This window comes from Stegostoma tigrinum, chromosome 5 (genome assembly GCF_030684315.1).
Source record: "Stegostoma tigrinum isolate sSteTig4 chromosome 5, sSteTig4.hap1, whole genome shotgun sequence".
Classification (NCBI taxonomy): Eukaryota; Metazoa; Chordata; class Chondrichthyes; order Orectolobiformes; family Stegostomatidae; genus Stegostoma; species Stegostoma tigrinum.
In genome coordinates, this window is record NC_081358.1 from 117,321,681 (window position 1) to 117,337,180 (window position 15,500).

Below are 15,500 nucleotides of genomic sequence, written 5' to 3' on the forward strand. Positions count from 1 at the left end.
AAGAATGGTTTAGAGGAATATGGGACAAATGCTGGCAAATGGGGCTAGATTTATTTAGGTTGGCATGAATGAGTTGGACTGAAGGGTCTGTTTCTGAGCTCCACATCTCTATGACTGTAAGATAACTTCTCCAATTTTGGCATTAGCTCTGAGGACATTGCAGTGTCAACAGGGATGTTTTATTTTGCTGTGTTGTTTTGGTGCCTAGGTTGATGCCATGTGCTCCCAACTGGTTTCCTTTTTGAGTCTCAGTAGTGATTGTTACAGCTTGTTGGGCCACTTCAGAGGGCAGTTTGGAGTCAACCACACTGTTTCTGGAATCACATACGGACTGAACCAGATAAGAATAACTGATTTTCTTCCTGAAAAGACATCAGTCATTCAGATGGGCCTTCTGGCAATTGACAGTGTTCAAGGGCATCATTCCAGATATTTAATTCCAGAATTTGCTTTTTGTTGAATTCACATTCCATGATTTGCCATAGTAGGATTTGAACCCATGTCTCCAGAACATTTCCTGGCTTTCTAGATTAATAGTTTTGCGATAATAACGCTAAGCTATTAAATTGCCCAAATGGCCAGCCTGTGCTGCCCACATCCCATGAAAGAATTTTAAAGCAATCTGGTTTTAGATGATTCAAATTGGAAATGGTACTAAATTTGCAAATAGTGACTTCAGAGAGAGATTAAGACTAAAATGAAGTAATATTATGTTGCGTATACCAACATTTTAGACTACCAGGACATACCATAACCAAATACAAAACCATTTTGGATATAATGTGAAGATATTTTAATATGTAAATGATTTTTTTTTTACATAATCTTAACATTGACTTTTAGAACCATTTTGACCCAGGAGGCAATAATCACAGTGAAAGGAGTTATCTTCAGTAGCTATTTGGAAGGATTAATGGCCAACACAATTTCTGCCAATGCAGGAAAGGTATGTACACAGTTTTATTTTAAGTAGATGTGTATTTTGAGTGTACAAAGTGCTATAGCCATTCCATGTGGAAATTGAGTCTTTTGCAGTCCAAATGCTTCTAATCTTTAGGTTCCAAACTAAATGAGAAATCAGTAATTAAAACAAGACTCTTGGGTGACTTTGTCTCAATGTGGCAATTTTCACCTACTTGTAAGGAAGATTAATGAAAAATCTATGTTCATTCATTCCTACTCTCACCCCTTTGCTTCCTCCTTCTGTCTGAAAAGTGGTGTTGGACACTTGCTTTCTTTGTTCAATAGTAGGGCGCTACATGTTTGATCTTTGTCAGTTGAGTTCCTGACCTCATCCAAATTGGAAATGAGAAATTTGTGAAACATTTGTATTTGGACAACGTGTAGCAATTGTTGCCAGGCCCTTTTTACCATGACCTCTTAGCTGCAGCAATGAACATGCAGTGAAATCAGTGAGTGATTGTGAAAGGAGTGGCAAGTAAGTCTTAAAAGACTTTTGCTGGTTTGTGACATAGATGTTTAGCAACAATGTCATAGTTTTTACATCATTGTGAAATCCTTGCATTTTGTTAAATGTATTATGTACTGATGCATACAGGCAAAAGTTGATCACGTTAATTACCACAGGAACAGGTGGAGACTCAAAAGTAATTTTACAGCAGCTACAAACATTGGTATCTAACTTGCATTTACCATCAACTAACTAGCATTGGGCTGAGCTAATGGCTAGGAGTTTGAGTCCATTGAGCACTTAATATCTGAGATTAAGAGCTGTTGTTGCCGTTTAGGCTTGGGAGGAAATACTGTGCTTGGTTGATATTCTCTGTTCGAATAGTTATCACCTTGGTGGTGACGATGATTAGTTAGTTTCCAATATCAAGCCAAATATGATTCAACTTCCATTCGCCATTACTGATCCACAGTTATACACTCTCCTTAAGAGAGGTGACGAAGAGGAAAAATATCTGAGAAATTCCACCTTGACTCTTCTAGGTCAATCAAGAAAGTTCCAGAAGATTACTGCAACAGATGATACTAATCACAAGTAGCCACATCTATCTGCTGTAACAGCATACCTTCCGTTACAGTTTTCAGCTCCGATCGGCAATTCTGCAGTGAATCCACAACCATGACACATACTGCAATATAATTACTTACTAACTCTGTTCCTTCATTTTGTTGGTACCTCTGGTTCTCATCTGCCTGTTTAGTACTAATAACTTGTCCACTGAATTAGAGGCTATTTCTTTACCGTTTCCAGGATCTCAATCACATACCTTTATGAAGGCTGTATTTTTGCAGCTTAAAAATGTAAACGAGGTAGGTTTCTTTGATGAATGGTCTAGGCCCGAAACGTCAGCTTTTGTGCTCCTGAGATGCTGCTGGGCCTGCTGTGTTCATCCAGCTCCACACTTTGTTTTCTTTGTCTATCCAGATATGCACGTTCTAATATTATGCATCATTCTTTTGGTGGTCTTTGGTGTATTCTCCACAGCACAGTTAGAACTTGCTAATAGCACAGTTCTTGATGTCAATATATACAAGATGTGATCTCTCGCAATTTTCTATTGCATTTTTCTTTTGTTTTGTATTCAGTTGTTTTAACTATTCATAAAACTCTTAATTTGAATTTGCTACAGTGCCTGACAATGGACGTGTTCTGCAACACTCATAAATTACTACCCATAACTTGTTCCATAACTTTAAGCCTGTAACACGGCACGGTGTGTATGCATAGATTTATCCTGCCTCGAGTACATTGTGCTGCACTGAAGACACTTGCAAGATCGAGCTCGTACTTCAAACAAATGTGGATTAATTCTTTTTATTCCATTATCGTAGGCATTGTAGACTGTCATTTATTGCCTGCTCCAGTTGCCCTTCAGAAGGTGATAGTGAGCTGCCTTCTTGAACTCCATGGGTTGCAGGTAGTTCCAGAACTTTGACCCAGCAGCATTGAAGGAAAGGTGATATATTTCCAAGTCAAGTTGGTGAGTGGCTTGGAAGGGAACTTGAACATGGTGGTTTTCTCCATGGATCTGCTGTCCTTATCCTTCTGGATAGAAGTAATAATGGGTTTGGAAGGTGCTGTCTAAGAATGTTGGGGAATGTCTGCAGTGCCTTTTCTGAATGATGCACACTGCTGCTACTGAGTGTTGGTGGCAGAGAGATTGAATACTTGTGTATGTAGCGCCAATCAAGCAGGCTGCTTTGTTCTTGACAGTGTTAAACTTCTTGAGTGTTGTTGGAGCCATCCAGAGAAGTGGAGAGTATTCCATCACACTCCTGAATGGTGCTGTGTAGATGGTGGACAGTCTTAGGGGAGTCAGGAGGTGAGTTACTTGTTGCAATATTCCTAGCCTGTGACCTGTTCTTGTCGCCACTGTTTTTATGGTGAATCCAGTTGAGTTTCTAGTTAACCCCCCAGGATGTAGATGGTGGAAGATTCAGTAATGGTAATGCCTTTAAATGTCAAAAAGGTGATAGTTAGTTTGTCTCTTTTTGGAAATAATCATTGCTTGACATTTGTGTGGTGTGAGTGTTAATTTTCTACATGTTCGCCCAAGCATGGATATTGTTCATGTCTTGTTGAATTTGAACATGGACTGTTTTAGTATCTGAGGAGTTGCAAATTGTGATGAACATTGTACTATCACCAATGATCATCCCCACTTCTGACCTTATGATAGAGTGAAAGTCTTTGATGAAGCTGCTAGAGATGATTGGGCCCAGAACGTTATCCTGAGGAACTCCTGAGGAGATGTCCTGAAGCTGAGATGACTGACTCCCAACAACCGCAACCATCTTCCTATGTTTCAGTTATGACCGTTTACCAGTGGAGAGTTTGCTTCCTAATTCCCATTGATTCCAGTTTTGCTTGAGCTCCTTAATGCCACACTAAGTTGAGTGCAACCTAGATATCAAAGACATTCGCTCTCATCTTGCCTCTGCAGTTCAGGTCTTTTGCCATGTTTGAACCAAATTTGTAACGAGGCCAGGAGCTGTGTAGTACCGGCAGAAAACTGAAGTTGGGCATCAGTGAGCAAGTTATTGTTAAAGAATTGTTGCTTCATAGCATTGTTAATGATACTTTTCCATTAGTTTACTGATGGCTACGGTACACTGGGGCAGTAACTGATCACTTTGGATTTGTCCTGCTTTTTTGTATACAGGACATACCTGGGCAATTTTTCCACATTGTCAGGTAGATCCCAGTGCTATACTTGTGCCACTGGATGTGATCTGTTTGGATTTCCAGATGGCCTTTGACAAGGTGTCATACAGGAAGCTGCTAAATTAGATAAGAGCCCATGGTGTTAGGGGGAAGGTATTAGCATGCCTAGAGGAACAGCTGACTGGCAGAAGGCAGACACTGGAAATGAAGGGATCTTTTTCAGGATGGCAGCCAGTGACTAGTGGAGTTCCACAAGAGTCAGTGCTGGGACCGTAACTATTCATGTTATACATTAATGATCTGGATGAAGGAACTGAGGGCATTGTTGCTAAGTTTGCAGATGATACAAAAGTAAGTGGAGAGACTGGTAGTGTTGAGGAAGTAAGGAGGTTGCAGAAGAACGTGGACAAGCTAGTAGAATGGGCAAAGAATTAACAGATGGAAATCTGTAAGAGACAGCATGAGTCCAAGCACTTTGGCAGTAGGAATAGCAGAATAGACATTTTATAAATGGGGAAAAATTTCAGCAATCTGAAGTATAAGGACTTAGGAGTCCTAGTTCAGGATTATCTTAAGGAGAACATGTAGGTTCATTTGGCAGCCAGGAAAGCAAATGTTAGTATTCATTTCGAGAGGGCTAGAACACAGGAGCAGGGATGTACTGCTGAGAATGTATAAGGTTCCGGTCAAACTGCACAAACTTTGGAATATTGTGAGCAGCTTTGGGCCTCCTATCCAAGGCACAGTATGCTAATACTAGAGAGGGTCTATCGGAGGTTTATAAGAATTGATCCCAGAATGAAGGGGTAATAAGGTATGGAGCTGGATGAACTCGGCAGGCCAGGCCAAGCAGCATCATAGGAGCAGAAGAGCTGATGTTTCGGGCCTAGACCCTTATTCAGGCTCTACACCTTGTTATCTCAGATTCTCCAGCATCTGCAGTTCCTACTTTCCCAGGAATAAAGGGCTTGTTATATGAGGAGCAGTTGAGGAATCTGGGTCTGTACTTAATGGAGTTTGAAGGATGAGCGGGAGGGTGGGAAAAATCTCATTGAAACTTAGAGAATGTCATTGCATGCATTTAAGGCAGAGATAAGTAAGGGAATCAAGGGTTATTGGGAGAAGGCAGGAAAATGGGATTGAGAAACATGTCCACCATTTGAGCATGGCTGATAAGTATCGCTGGGTCAAATGGCCTAATTCTGCTCCTGTATTTTATGGTCTTATTAACAGGGCTACTATGATCTATAAACTTCAACTACTTTGGTGAACCTCCAGTTCCACAAACTGTGTTGGAATTGGCTAGTAACAGCTGCTTTTTACAAGTGATCAAATAACAAATGTCTAGTGGAACCTTCTGATGTAAAACATACTAGACTATAATTCCCATTTTCCAATGTGCTCCTTTTTTTTAGACCTCTTAGAACCATGTGAACTCCCTCTAGTCTGTGGGAACAATACCAGAACTCAACAAGTAGTTAAAGCAGCTGCTTTAATACAGTGGCTATTTTCACATTCTAAAGAGAATGCCAGCAGCATGCCAAATTAAATCATGACAACTTTACACCAATGTCTTTTTTTTTTCGGATCGTATCTGCCAATCTGAACCAATTCAGCATAAGCCAGTTAAAACCATTGTAAAGTTCAAAAAAAAAATCTTTTTGAGAATGGTTCTCACAATCTTAGGACATCTCAAGGGCTTAAGCAAGAAAAAAACACAAGGCTGACACTCCATTTCTGTTTTTGAGGATAGTATGTGATGTTTGGATGAGATGTTAAACCAAGGCTGTGTTTGCGTTCTCAAGTAGCTCTGGCACCAGGTTGAAGGAAAATATGTGAAATCTCAATGACTTGGACAATGTTTATGCCTCAACGTCACAAAAAATAACTTGGTCACTATCACATTGCAAACCAGAGAACTATAGAAAGGTGTGTCTGACATCAGTGGTGAGTAAGTTGTTGGAGAGGTTTCAGAGGGAGAAGACTTACCTGCACTTGGAAAGGGAAAAGGCTCGTAGCCAACATGGTTTTGTGTGTGGGAAATCGTGTCTCGCTAACTTGATTGAGTTTTTTGAAGAAGTGACAAAAAAAATTGAAAGCAGAGCGGTAGACGTTGTCTATTTTGAATCAGCAAGTAGTTTGATAAGGTTCCCCATGGTAAACAGGTTAGTAAGGTTAGATTACATGGAATCGAGGTGAACAGTTGGATTCAAAATTGGTTTGAACATGGGAGACAGAGGTGAGTGTTGTTTTGCAGACTGGAGGCCTGTGACCATTAGTATACTGCAAGAACCGGTGCTGGGTCCACGGATTTTTGTCATTTATGTAAATGATTTGGATGTGAATACACTGGGTATGATTAGTACGTTTGTAGATGACACCAAAATTGGTGTAGTGGCAAGTGAAGAAGGTTATCAGAGTAGAACAAGGCCTTGATTAGTTGGGCCAATGGGTGGAGGAGTGGCAGACGGAGGTTAATTTAGAGAAATAGGAGGTGTTGCACTTTGCCAAGACACTTCAGGGCAGGACAGTTAATGGTAGGCCCCTGGGAAGTGTTGCCAAGCAGTCCTAGGGGTACAGGTGCATAGTTCCTTGAAAGTGAAGTCGCAAGTGGACAGTGTGGTGAAGAAGGCATTTTGCACACTTGATCAGTGCATTGAATACAGGGGTGGGGATATTACGCTGCAGTTGTACAGGACAGTGGTTAGGCCACTTTTAGAAGACTGCATTCAACTCTGATCTCCCAATATAGGAAAGATGTTGTTAAACTTAGAGGGGTTCGGAAAAGATTTACAAGGAAATTGCCAGGATTGAAGAGTTTGAGCTTTCGGGAGAGGCTGGATAGGGTGAGACTTTTTGTATCAGAGGTAATGGGAACTGCAGATGCTGGAGAATCTGAGATAAGAAGGTGTGGAGCTGGATGAACACAGCAGGCCAAGCAGCATCTTAGGAGCAGGAAAGCTGACGTTTTGGGCCTAACCCTGATGAAGGGCCTAGGCCTGAAATGTCAGCTTTCCTGCTCCTAAGATGCTGCTTGGCCTGCTGTGTTCATTCAGCTCCACACCTTGTTATCTGGGCTGGGACTTTTTCCTTGAAGCATAGAAGGCTGAAGGGTGACCTTACAAAGGTTTATAAAATTATGAGGGCCACAGATAGTGAATAGCCAAGGTCTTTCCTCCATGACAAGGGAGTCCAAAACTATAGGCCATAGGTTTAAGGTGAGAGGGGAAGATGTAAAAGGGACCCGAGGGTTAACTTTTTTCACAGAGAGGGTAGTGCATGCATGGTATGAGCTGTCAGAGGAAGGGTGGAGACTGGTACAATTACAACATTTAAAACGCATGGATGGTAAATGAATAAGAGTTTAGAGGGATATGGGCCAAATGGAACAAGATTAATTTAGGATATCTGCTCAGCATGGATGAGTTGGACTGAAGTCTGTTTCTATGCTGTATATCTCAATGATTCTGTTTATGAAAAACTACTGATCACAAATCACCTGCTGTTTCCTACATTTTAAAAATGACTGTATTTCAAAAGTACTTCCATGTTGAAATGTATTTTGGTCTCAGAAGTGTGCTATATTAAAATGTCTGTTTTTCTTACTTGCCTTGTTTCCATTCAGTGAAATATTTTTGAAATGGAGGTATTTTGTTAAGAAGGAAACATAGCAACCAATTTATGCAAAGCAGGACCCCTGCATATATCAATGTGATATTGATTGTAGATATGAGGATAAATATGGTTATTTTGCTCGAACTACGTAAGGCACAAGTTAGACCACATCTACAATTCTATGAACAGTTTTGTTCCACTTATCAAAGGAAAAATGTACTGGCATTGAAGGCAACCCAGAGAAGGTTTGGTAGGTTCATTCTGGGTAGGGGACAGATTTTCTCATGAGAGGTTGAATGGATTGGGCTTGTACTTGGAGTTTAGAAAGACAAGAGATTACCTTATTGAAAAGTATAACGTTATTAGGAGTAAATGTGGCAAAATTATTTCCCATTGTGGAGGAATCTTGGACCAGACAGTGTAATCTCAGAGTAAAGAGATGAGGAGACACTTCGTTTTTCAGAGGATCGTGAATCTGTGGAATTGTGTACTACAGAGGGCTGTCAACATTGTGTCCTTAAGTATGATCAAAGAATGAGAAAGATATTTAATCTGTAAGGCAATCCAGGTTTATGGGGAAAGACAGTTGAAAATGATCAGAATGGTTATAATCCCATTGAAAGATGGAGCACACTCAGTTGGCTGAATGGATTACCTCTGCTCCTATCGCTTATGATTAATCAGGTCATAGGTAATTCTTCCAATCTGTTCACAGTGCCGTGGAATTATTGCATCCACTTCAGAGCAAGATTTGATTGAATGTCTCAGCAAATGGCTGGCACCTCCAACCACGTAGTTCTCCCTCAGTACCATGCTGGAGTTCACCTAAATTTTATAACCGTTCACCAGCTCTTGAAACTGTACCCTAATAGAAACCAAAAGAACTATGGATGCTGTGAATCAGAAGCAAAAACAGAAATTGCTGGAAAAGCTGAGCAGTTGTGGCAACATCGGTAGAAAGAAATGGAGTTCATGTTTTGAGTCGAGTGAACCTTCCTCAGAACACCCTCTGAACTTTTCCAGCGATTTCTTTTTTGTACCCTTATAGACTTAACCTTTGCTTTGGAATGTACTGAGTGAGGTGCTGTATAAGCGTTGGTCATTTTAAAAATTTTTGCATATTATTATAAATCCATTTTGTTTTCATTTTAATAGGCAACTTTTTTATCTGAGATCTTACATTAATTTCTTGTCTATCTGTGTGACACCCATTTGCCATTACCTCTGCAGCTTTCCCCAGCTATTAGCATCATAAAATAAACATTATGTGGAAACCTCCGTGTCCTTTAAAAAAAATTTACCTTTCCTAAAATATGATCTCAAGATTGAACTGCCTAATAAATGTAATTGTAAAGATTACTTGCATTTCATCTAATACTATTTCAGAATTATGGCCAGTTTGGTAAAGAATGGCATATAAACCAACTTGCTTACTCAAGTAAAGTGCATTGTCTCCCATTTAAAGAAAAAACAGAAAAACAACACCTGAATGTTTAAAACTTTAGACTCTTAGAATTGCCATTAACTGATTAAATGAACTGTACAGTGAAATAAAACAAACAAACTGCAGATGCTGGAAATCTGAAGTGAAAACAGAGTGCTGGAGAAACTTAGCTGCTGTGCCAGCATCTGCAAACAGAGAAGCAGTTAATGTTTTGAGTCTGATCACCCTTTGTCAGAACACTTAATTAGGTCTGTCAAAAGTATATCAAACGACTCAATCTGTTTTTAAAAAAAGTCTTGCATTCAATGGTACTGTCCCTACCTCTGGGCCAGAAGGCCCACCTGTCCTGAATGTGTGAAATGTTCAAACAGGTTGATGAAATTCCCAGTTCTGAAGAAGTGACGCTGGACCCGAAACGTTAACTCTGTTTTCTCTCCACAGATCCTGCCTGACCTGATGAGATTTTCCAGCAATTTCTGATTTTGTCTCAAAACAATAACTCAGTTTTTTTTCTCTCTACAGAAACTGCCAGACCTGCTGAGTTTCTCTGGCACTTTCTAGGACTGTTTCATACTTTATGATATCAGTGCTTCTCCGTGTGCAAATTTAGTCAATTACAATTGGAAGGGTTATTTGATTATCATCATCCCATTCTATAGAACCTATACCTGAAACAGATGGAGTTTTTTTTAATCAACTTGTTTGGACATGTTAGACCTCTAGGAAAGGTGGGACTTTAATATGGATCTGTAGGTGGGGACAGTGCCACTGAGTTACAAAGACCTTTTTTCTTGCAGGTAATTGGTAATATTTTTGTCAGATCTAATTAACATTGCTATGATTCAACATGAATGTTAAATGTGCATAAAACACCAAGTTACAGCATTTAAAGGACTAGCAAAGAACTTATTTAAGTAACTTTCATCTTTTGAGTATTTTTCTGAGTGATCCTAAACAGACTTGTTTTACCATATGGTGAAAATATTTTAAACTATCTGTTCTTACTGTGTGTGATATGACTCTTCTGTGTTGCTCTAGGGGTGGGATGCTATTGAATGGATAATTCAAAACTCTGCTGTTAGCTAACAGCTCTCACTTCTGCATATTGCACTTCCCCCAGTGGTAATTATTCATTTATTTATTAAGATTCCTAACAAACGAATGGTATTTTGTTATGTGGAATGTTGGTGTAGCTTGACTTGCTTAGTCTTGTATGTTTTTCAACCTGCTGTTATTTTGTGTTGGAAATACTAATTGCTTTGATTTTTATTAGCTACATTTTCTCTAAGTGTTGCATGTTTGTTGAAACTTTTTCTTTGATTATAAGGTGACATATTGTCTCTTTTATTAAAAAGCCTGGGACAGGGCATCTTGGAGCAATGTTCATAGGAATGAGACAGCAAGTGAGATTCCTGAGCTGTCCTGCACTGTAGTTTATAAGCCTCATTAGTGATTTCACATCCACATGGGTCAATTTCTTGGTAATTCAGTAGCCATGAATAAAGCATTTGGCAATTAATTAACTGTATGCTACACTGATGCGTACGTTAAATTCAACTAGTAACAGCTTTCATCTCTGGAAGAACCTTGACAGTTACCAATTTCTGTCACCTGTGGAGGGTACATTGGGTCCTTTTGGGTTAAGAAATTTTATAAGTATCTTGGGAGCTAGCTCTGCTCTGCTCAGTGTGTCACTTGAAACTATTGCAATTTGTGCCAGAAGTATCTACCTTTGGTTCACGGTCGAACCAGGTTTTAGTTCGAACACAAAATAGTCAATAATATGAATTTCATCCCCAAATCATTTTAGCAGCTTGTGGTTTGATCTCATATGATTACGTAAGAATGTTAGAAGCATACTTGCTGTTGTACTGTTATTAAATCTGACCAGTGGCTATTTTATAATTGCAGCCTGTTTCCCTAGTGATGCATTTTTTCTCATTCATAGGATGTGGGGGTCACTAGCTAGACCAGCAATTTTGCCAATTTCTGATTTCTCTCTCAAATGTTGTATGATCTGCTTATAAAAACCATTGCAGTCCAAGTAGTGTAGGTATTCCAGGCTGCTTTTAGGGGAGGAGTTCCAGGATTTTGGCTGAGCAGCAGTGAAGGAAAAGTGATACAGTTCCAAGTCAGAGTGGTTTCTGTCCTGGAGGGGAAACTTTAACATTTAAGTTACTGGATGGGGTGGCAATCAAGTGGGCTGCTTTATCCTGGATGGGGTCAGAAAGTGAGTCTGTTTGCCTCCAGACCAGCATCTGTATGTTGGAAATTAATTAAAGGGGAAGAGGATTTTGGAAGTGGACAAAAAGGCTTACAAAAAAAAAGGCATTGTAGAGGGCAACAATTCATATGATAATACCCACAATGTGACTGTAAGGGATAGAATGCATAAGCATATAAAAACAGCAGTAAATAGGGTGAAAGGGGAACAACATTGTTAAAGGCAAAACTACTGGCACTTTCATACATACAGTATTCAGAACAAAAAATATGAATTAGAAATACAGCTTCATGGGTCTGATCCTATAGCCATTGCAAAGACAGTGACCACAAGAAGATCAAAGTTGGGAACGGGTATATGACTTCTTGAGAGTTAAGGCAGAAAGGAAGGGTGGTAGGATAAATTTATTATTACAAGATGGAAAAAGTACAGGAGCAAGACAGGATCTTGGATAGGATGATCTAGAATCCATATGCATGAAGGTTAAGAAGTAGCAAGTGGAAGAAGATACTGAAGGAAGTAATCTATAGGCCTCTTGATGAGAAAAATGACAGTACATTAATAATGGGTGACTTAAATTTCACAGATTGGGGGAAATATGAATTGTTGGAAGTAGCTATAAAAAATAATTCAGAGTGTATATTCAGAACAGTTTCATAAAACAATATGTTGTGATACAACCAGGGATTGGGCTATTTTTGATCTGATCATATGTAATAAGACAAGTTTACTAAATTATCTCGAGTAAAAGATCCAGTATGGAGCAGTGACTGTAACCTGGTAGAATTTAGCATTCAGTTTTAGTGTGAGAATTGTTGGTCAGAAATGATGGTGTTAAACTTGCATAAGGATAATAACATAGGGACAAGGGTACAGTTGGCTTGAGTGGACTGGGAAGGGAATTTAGTGGAAGAGATGTTTGAGAAATTATGGCAGTCCTTTAAGAAAATTGTTTACTAATCACAGCAAAGATATATCCCTGTGAGGAGAAAAGATTCTAAGAAAGGGATAAGCTGACAATTAACCAAAGAGGTTAACAATGGAATCAAATTGAAAGAGGAAAAAATGCAATGTGGCCAAGATTGGTGGTAACGGGAGATTACATAATAATGAAGGGATGAAAGGGAAATTGTCTGAGGAAATAAATACAATAATTATCACATGAGAAAAATGTATTATAGACAGAAAGAGGCCATTCAGCCCATCAAGTCTGCACTGACCTTTCAAAGAGCACCCCACCTAGACCCATTCCCCACTCCATCCTTGTAACCATGTATAGGGTTTTTACTTTGGCTAATCCACCTAACCTGGATGCTACGCGCAATTTTTAGCATGGCCAATCCAACTAACCTGCACTTCTTTGGACTTTGGGAGGAGACTGGTGTACCCAGAGGAAATGCACACAACGCAAGGAGAATTCTCGAACACCATACCTACAGCCACCTAAGGCTGGAATGGAACACAGACCCTTGACACTAACTGACGCCTTTGTTAATGCAGCCCTACCTCCTCTTTTACAAACCCAGTGTTTCCACTACTCCCTGAGGCAGCGAGCTCCAAAGTCATGCAACCCTCTGAAAGAAACAGAAATCTTTCCCCTCCTTTCTGTCCTATACCTGCGACCCCTAATTTTGAAATGGTGCCTCCTAATTCTGGAGTCATCCACAAGATGATTCATCCTTTCCGTGTCCAAATTATCAAGGCTATTCAGGATCTTATTCACTACAATCAGTCATATGTCAAACTTCTAAACTCCAGTTGTTACAAACCCGGGCTGACAGACCTATCCTCAAAGCACAAACCATACATTCCAGGTATCAATCTTGTAAACCTCCTTTGAACTGTTGATTTGCTGTGTTGGGCACAGGATTGATTTGTTTTACATATTGGTTCTGATGTTTGGCATGCAAATTTCCTGGGTCATAGTTTCATAAGGTTGGCACCTCATTTAGGTATTATTGGTGCTTCTGTTGGCATGTCCCCTACACTGTTCATTGAATTAGAGCTGATCTCCCAGTTTGATATTAATGGTAGATGGGGCCACGGGGCCAGGCTGTGGTAGCTGCAATTCTGCTTATGGATTCCCAATTTAGAGTTACTATACATGTTCAAAATCTGTGTCACGCAATAGGATGGCATCCTCACATTTTAAAATTTTTGAATGAAAGTTTATCAAATCAGGACCTAGCATACTAAAGAATACTTTGAATGCACCTGCTTTTTTCCTGGATTTCAGCTTTAACTCATGAGCTGCATATTGCTTAAATATTTGCCCGGATATATTGTAATTTAACTGCTTGTGTACTGGATTTCCATTGCAGCTTCCTTGTAGTCTCTGTCTTGGATATATGTACTGCAAAGCTGATACCTGGGCCTTTCCATCATGTGGAATGTAGATATGCCTGCATTTGGCCCATATTCCTCCAAACCTTTTCCTATTCATGTATGTATCCAGATGATTTTTTAAACATTGTAATTGAACCTGCAGCAACCACTTCTGACAGCTCATTCCACATTAACAACTCTCTTAGGGAAAAAGACTTTAGCTATTCACTTTATCTATGCTCCCCATGATTTTATAAACCTCTGTAAGGTCGCCCCTCAACCTCTTACACTCCAGTGAAAAAAGTCCCAGCCCATCCAGCTTATTTTTATAACTCAAACCCTCCACTCCTGGCAACATCCTGGTACATCATTTCTGAACCCTGCACTGTTTAATAATATCCTTCCTGTAACAGGGTTGGTGCTCAGTATTTAGATATAATGCTGAATATATTCTACCCGCCATTTAAACAAAAATTGATAAACCTTTATTTGCAAGTTGTTTTTGATATTTTGTTGTCTGCTTAATCCCTTTTTTATGTTTGCTTTCAGGGCTGCAAAGGAGTGGAGTGTGTTCTAGGCAAGATAAATGTGGAAAATGAAATGTCTGTCCAAGGAAGCATTAAGTCTCCAATGGCCTCAGCAGCTGCCGAAGATTTATGGGTAGCTTATTGCTGTGTCACCCTTCGACCTCTGTTTGGGGGATTCACTTAGTCACTGACATCCTGTCTTTTTTACGGTGCAACTCATGTCTTTTTCCAGAGCAAAGGTTATAAACTACAAAGTTGACTCAGAATATATCAATCAGCATTCAAACCATTTCAGTTTCTGAAATGAAAACAAAAACACCAGGCAAGCCTGCGAATGTGGGACGCCACATTTTGCGTTTTTTTTATAAAAAGTTGCTTTTTGTAAAGTCCTTCACTCATGAAACCTCCAGATCAATATAGATAGATCACTTTGATATTTGTTTTTTAGAAAAATATTACCAAAGTGGAGATGGAGACAATGGACAAAAATATACCCTTGAATTGTGCGCGCTTGAATTGCACTTGATACAATTCATTGGACTAATACTTGAATGTGGAGTTGTTAGAGTTTGCCTTTTGTCTTAGACTTTGAACAAAATTAAGTGGATGTATTTCAGAATTATGTTTACATTGTCTTGCAACTGTAGATCAGTATGTTTTATGAATTAAGTTTTTAAATCAGTGTGTTTAAGTTGGAATTTATGCTTGTATCTTTTTGTGGAAATCCCATCCAGATAGGATGCAGGTGGCATGGGGTCTGGCATGAGATCCTGAAGCATGCAATTAACACCTAATCCCAAACCCAGTTTAAAATTATTTTTTGTACTTAATGTGAACTTTAATAATTGTCACTGTGATCGATAATTTACAAATGGCCGGTTTTAAGTGGTTGTGAAAGTATAAAGCTACTTTGTAGCAGTTACACCTCAGTCATATCTGGATCATTTCCTTCCTGTCAAGACAGGTCTGTTGCAGTGCTCCCACTGTAAAGGGGTAGAAGGATTATTGTGCAAATCTGCTTTTGTAAACTTCTCTACCACTCAATGCTTAACGTTTGAGTGACTTTTTCGTATATACAAAAAGAGAGATATGTTGCCAAAGTTTTTTGTCTTGCACTAATGTGACCTAAGATGCAACGTCTTCATGCAGAGGATGGTCCAAGTACGGACTAAATTGCCAGAGGAAGTGGTAGAGGCTATTACAATTACAACATTTAAAAGGCATCTCCAT

At 39.4% G+C, this 15,500-nt stretch overlaps 1 protein-coding gene across 4 annotated transcripts in view; it reads left to right on the forward strand.

Moving 5' to 3' along the window:
* prelid3a (PRELI domain containing 3A) overlaps window positions 1-15,199 on the forward strand; it is a 35,574-nt gene extending 20,375 nt beyond the window's left edge. For 3 of the 4 annotated variants that reach the window (XM_048529140.2, XM_048529139.2, XM_048529138.2), the window contains 2 exons: window positions 844-946; window positions 14,293-15,199. In XM_048529140.2, coding sequence (XP_048385097.1) covers window positions 844-946; window positions 14,293-14,454 — 265 coding nt within the window. In that variant the 3' untranslated portion in view covers window positions 14,455-15,199. Of the gene's footprint in view, window positions 1-843; window positions 947-10,232; window positions 10,317-14,292 lie in introns of all 4 variants that reach the window. The other variant, XM_048529141.2, reaches the window with a different exon arrangement.
* The last annotated feature ends 301 nt before the right edge of the window (window positions 15,200-15,500 follow it).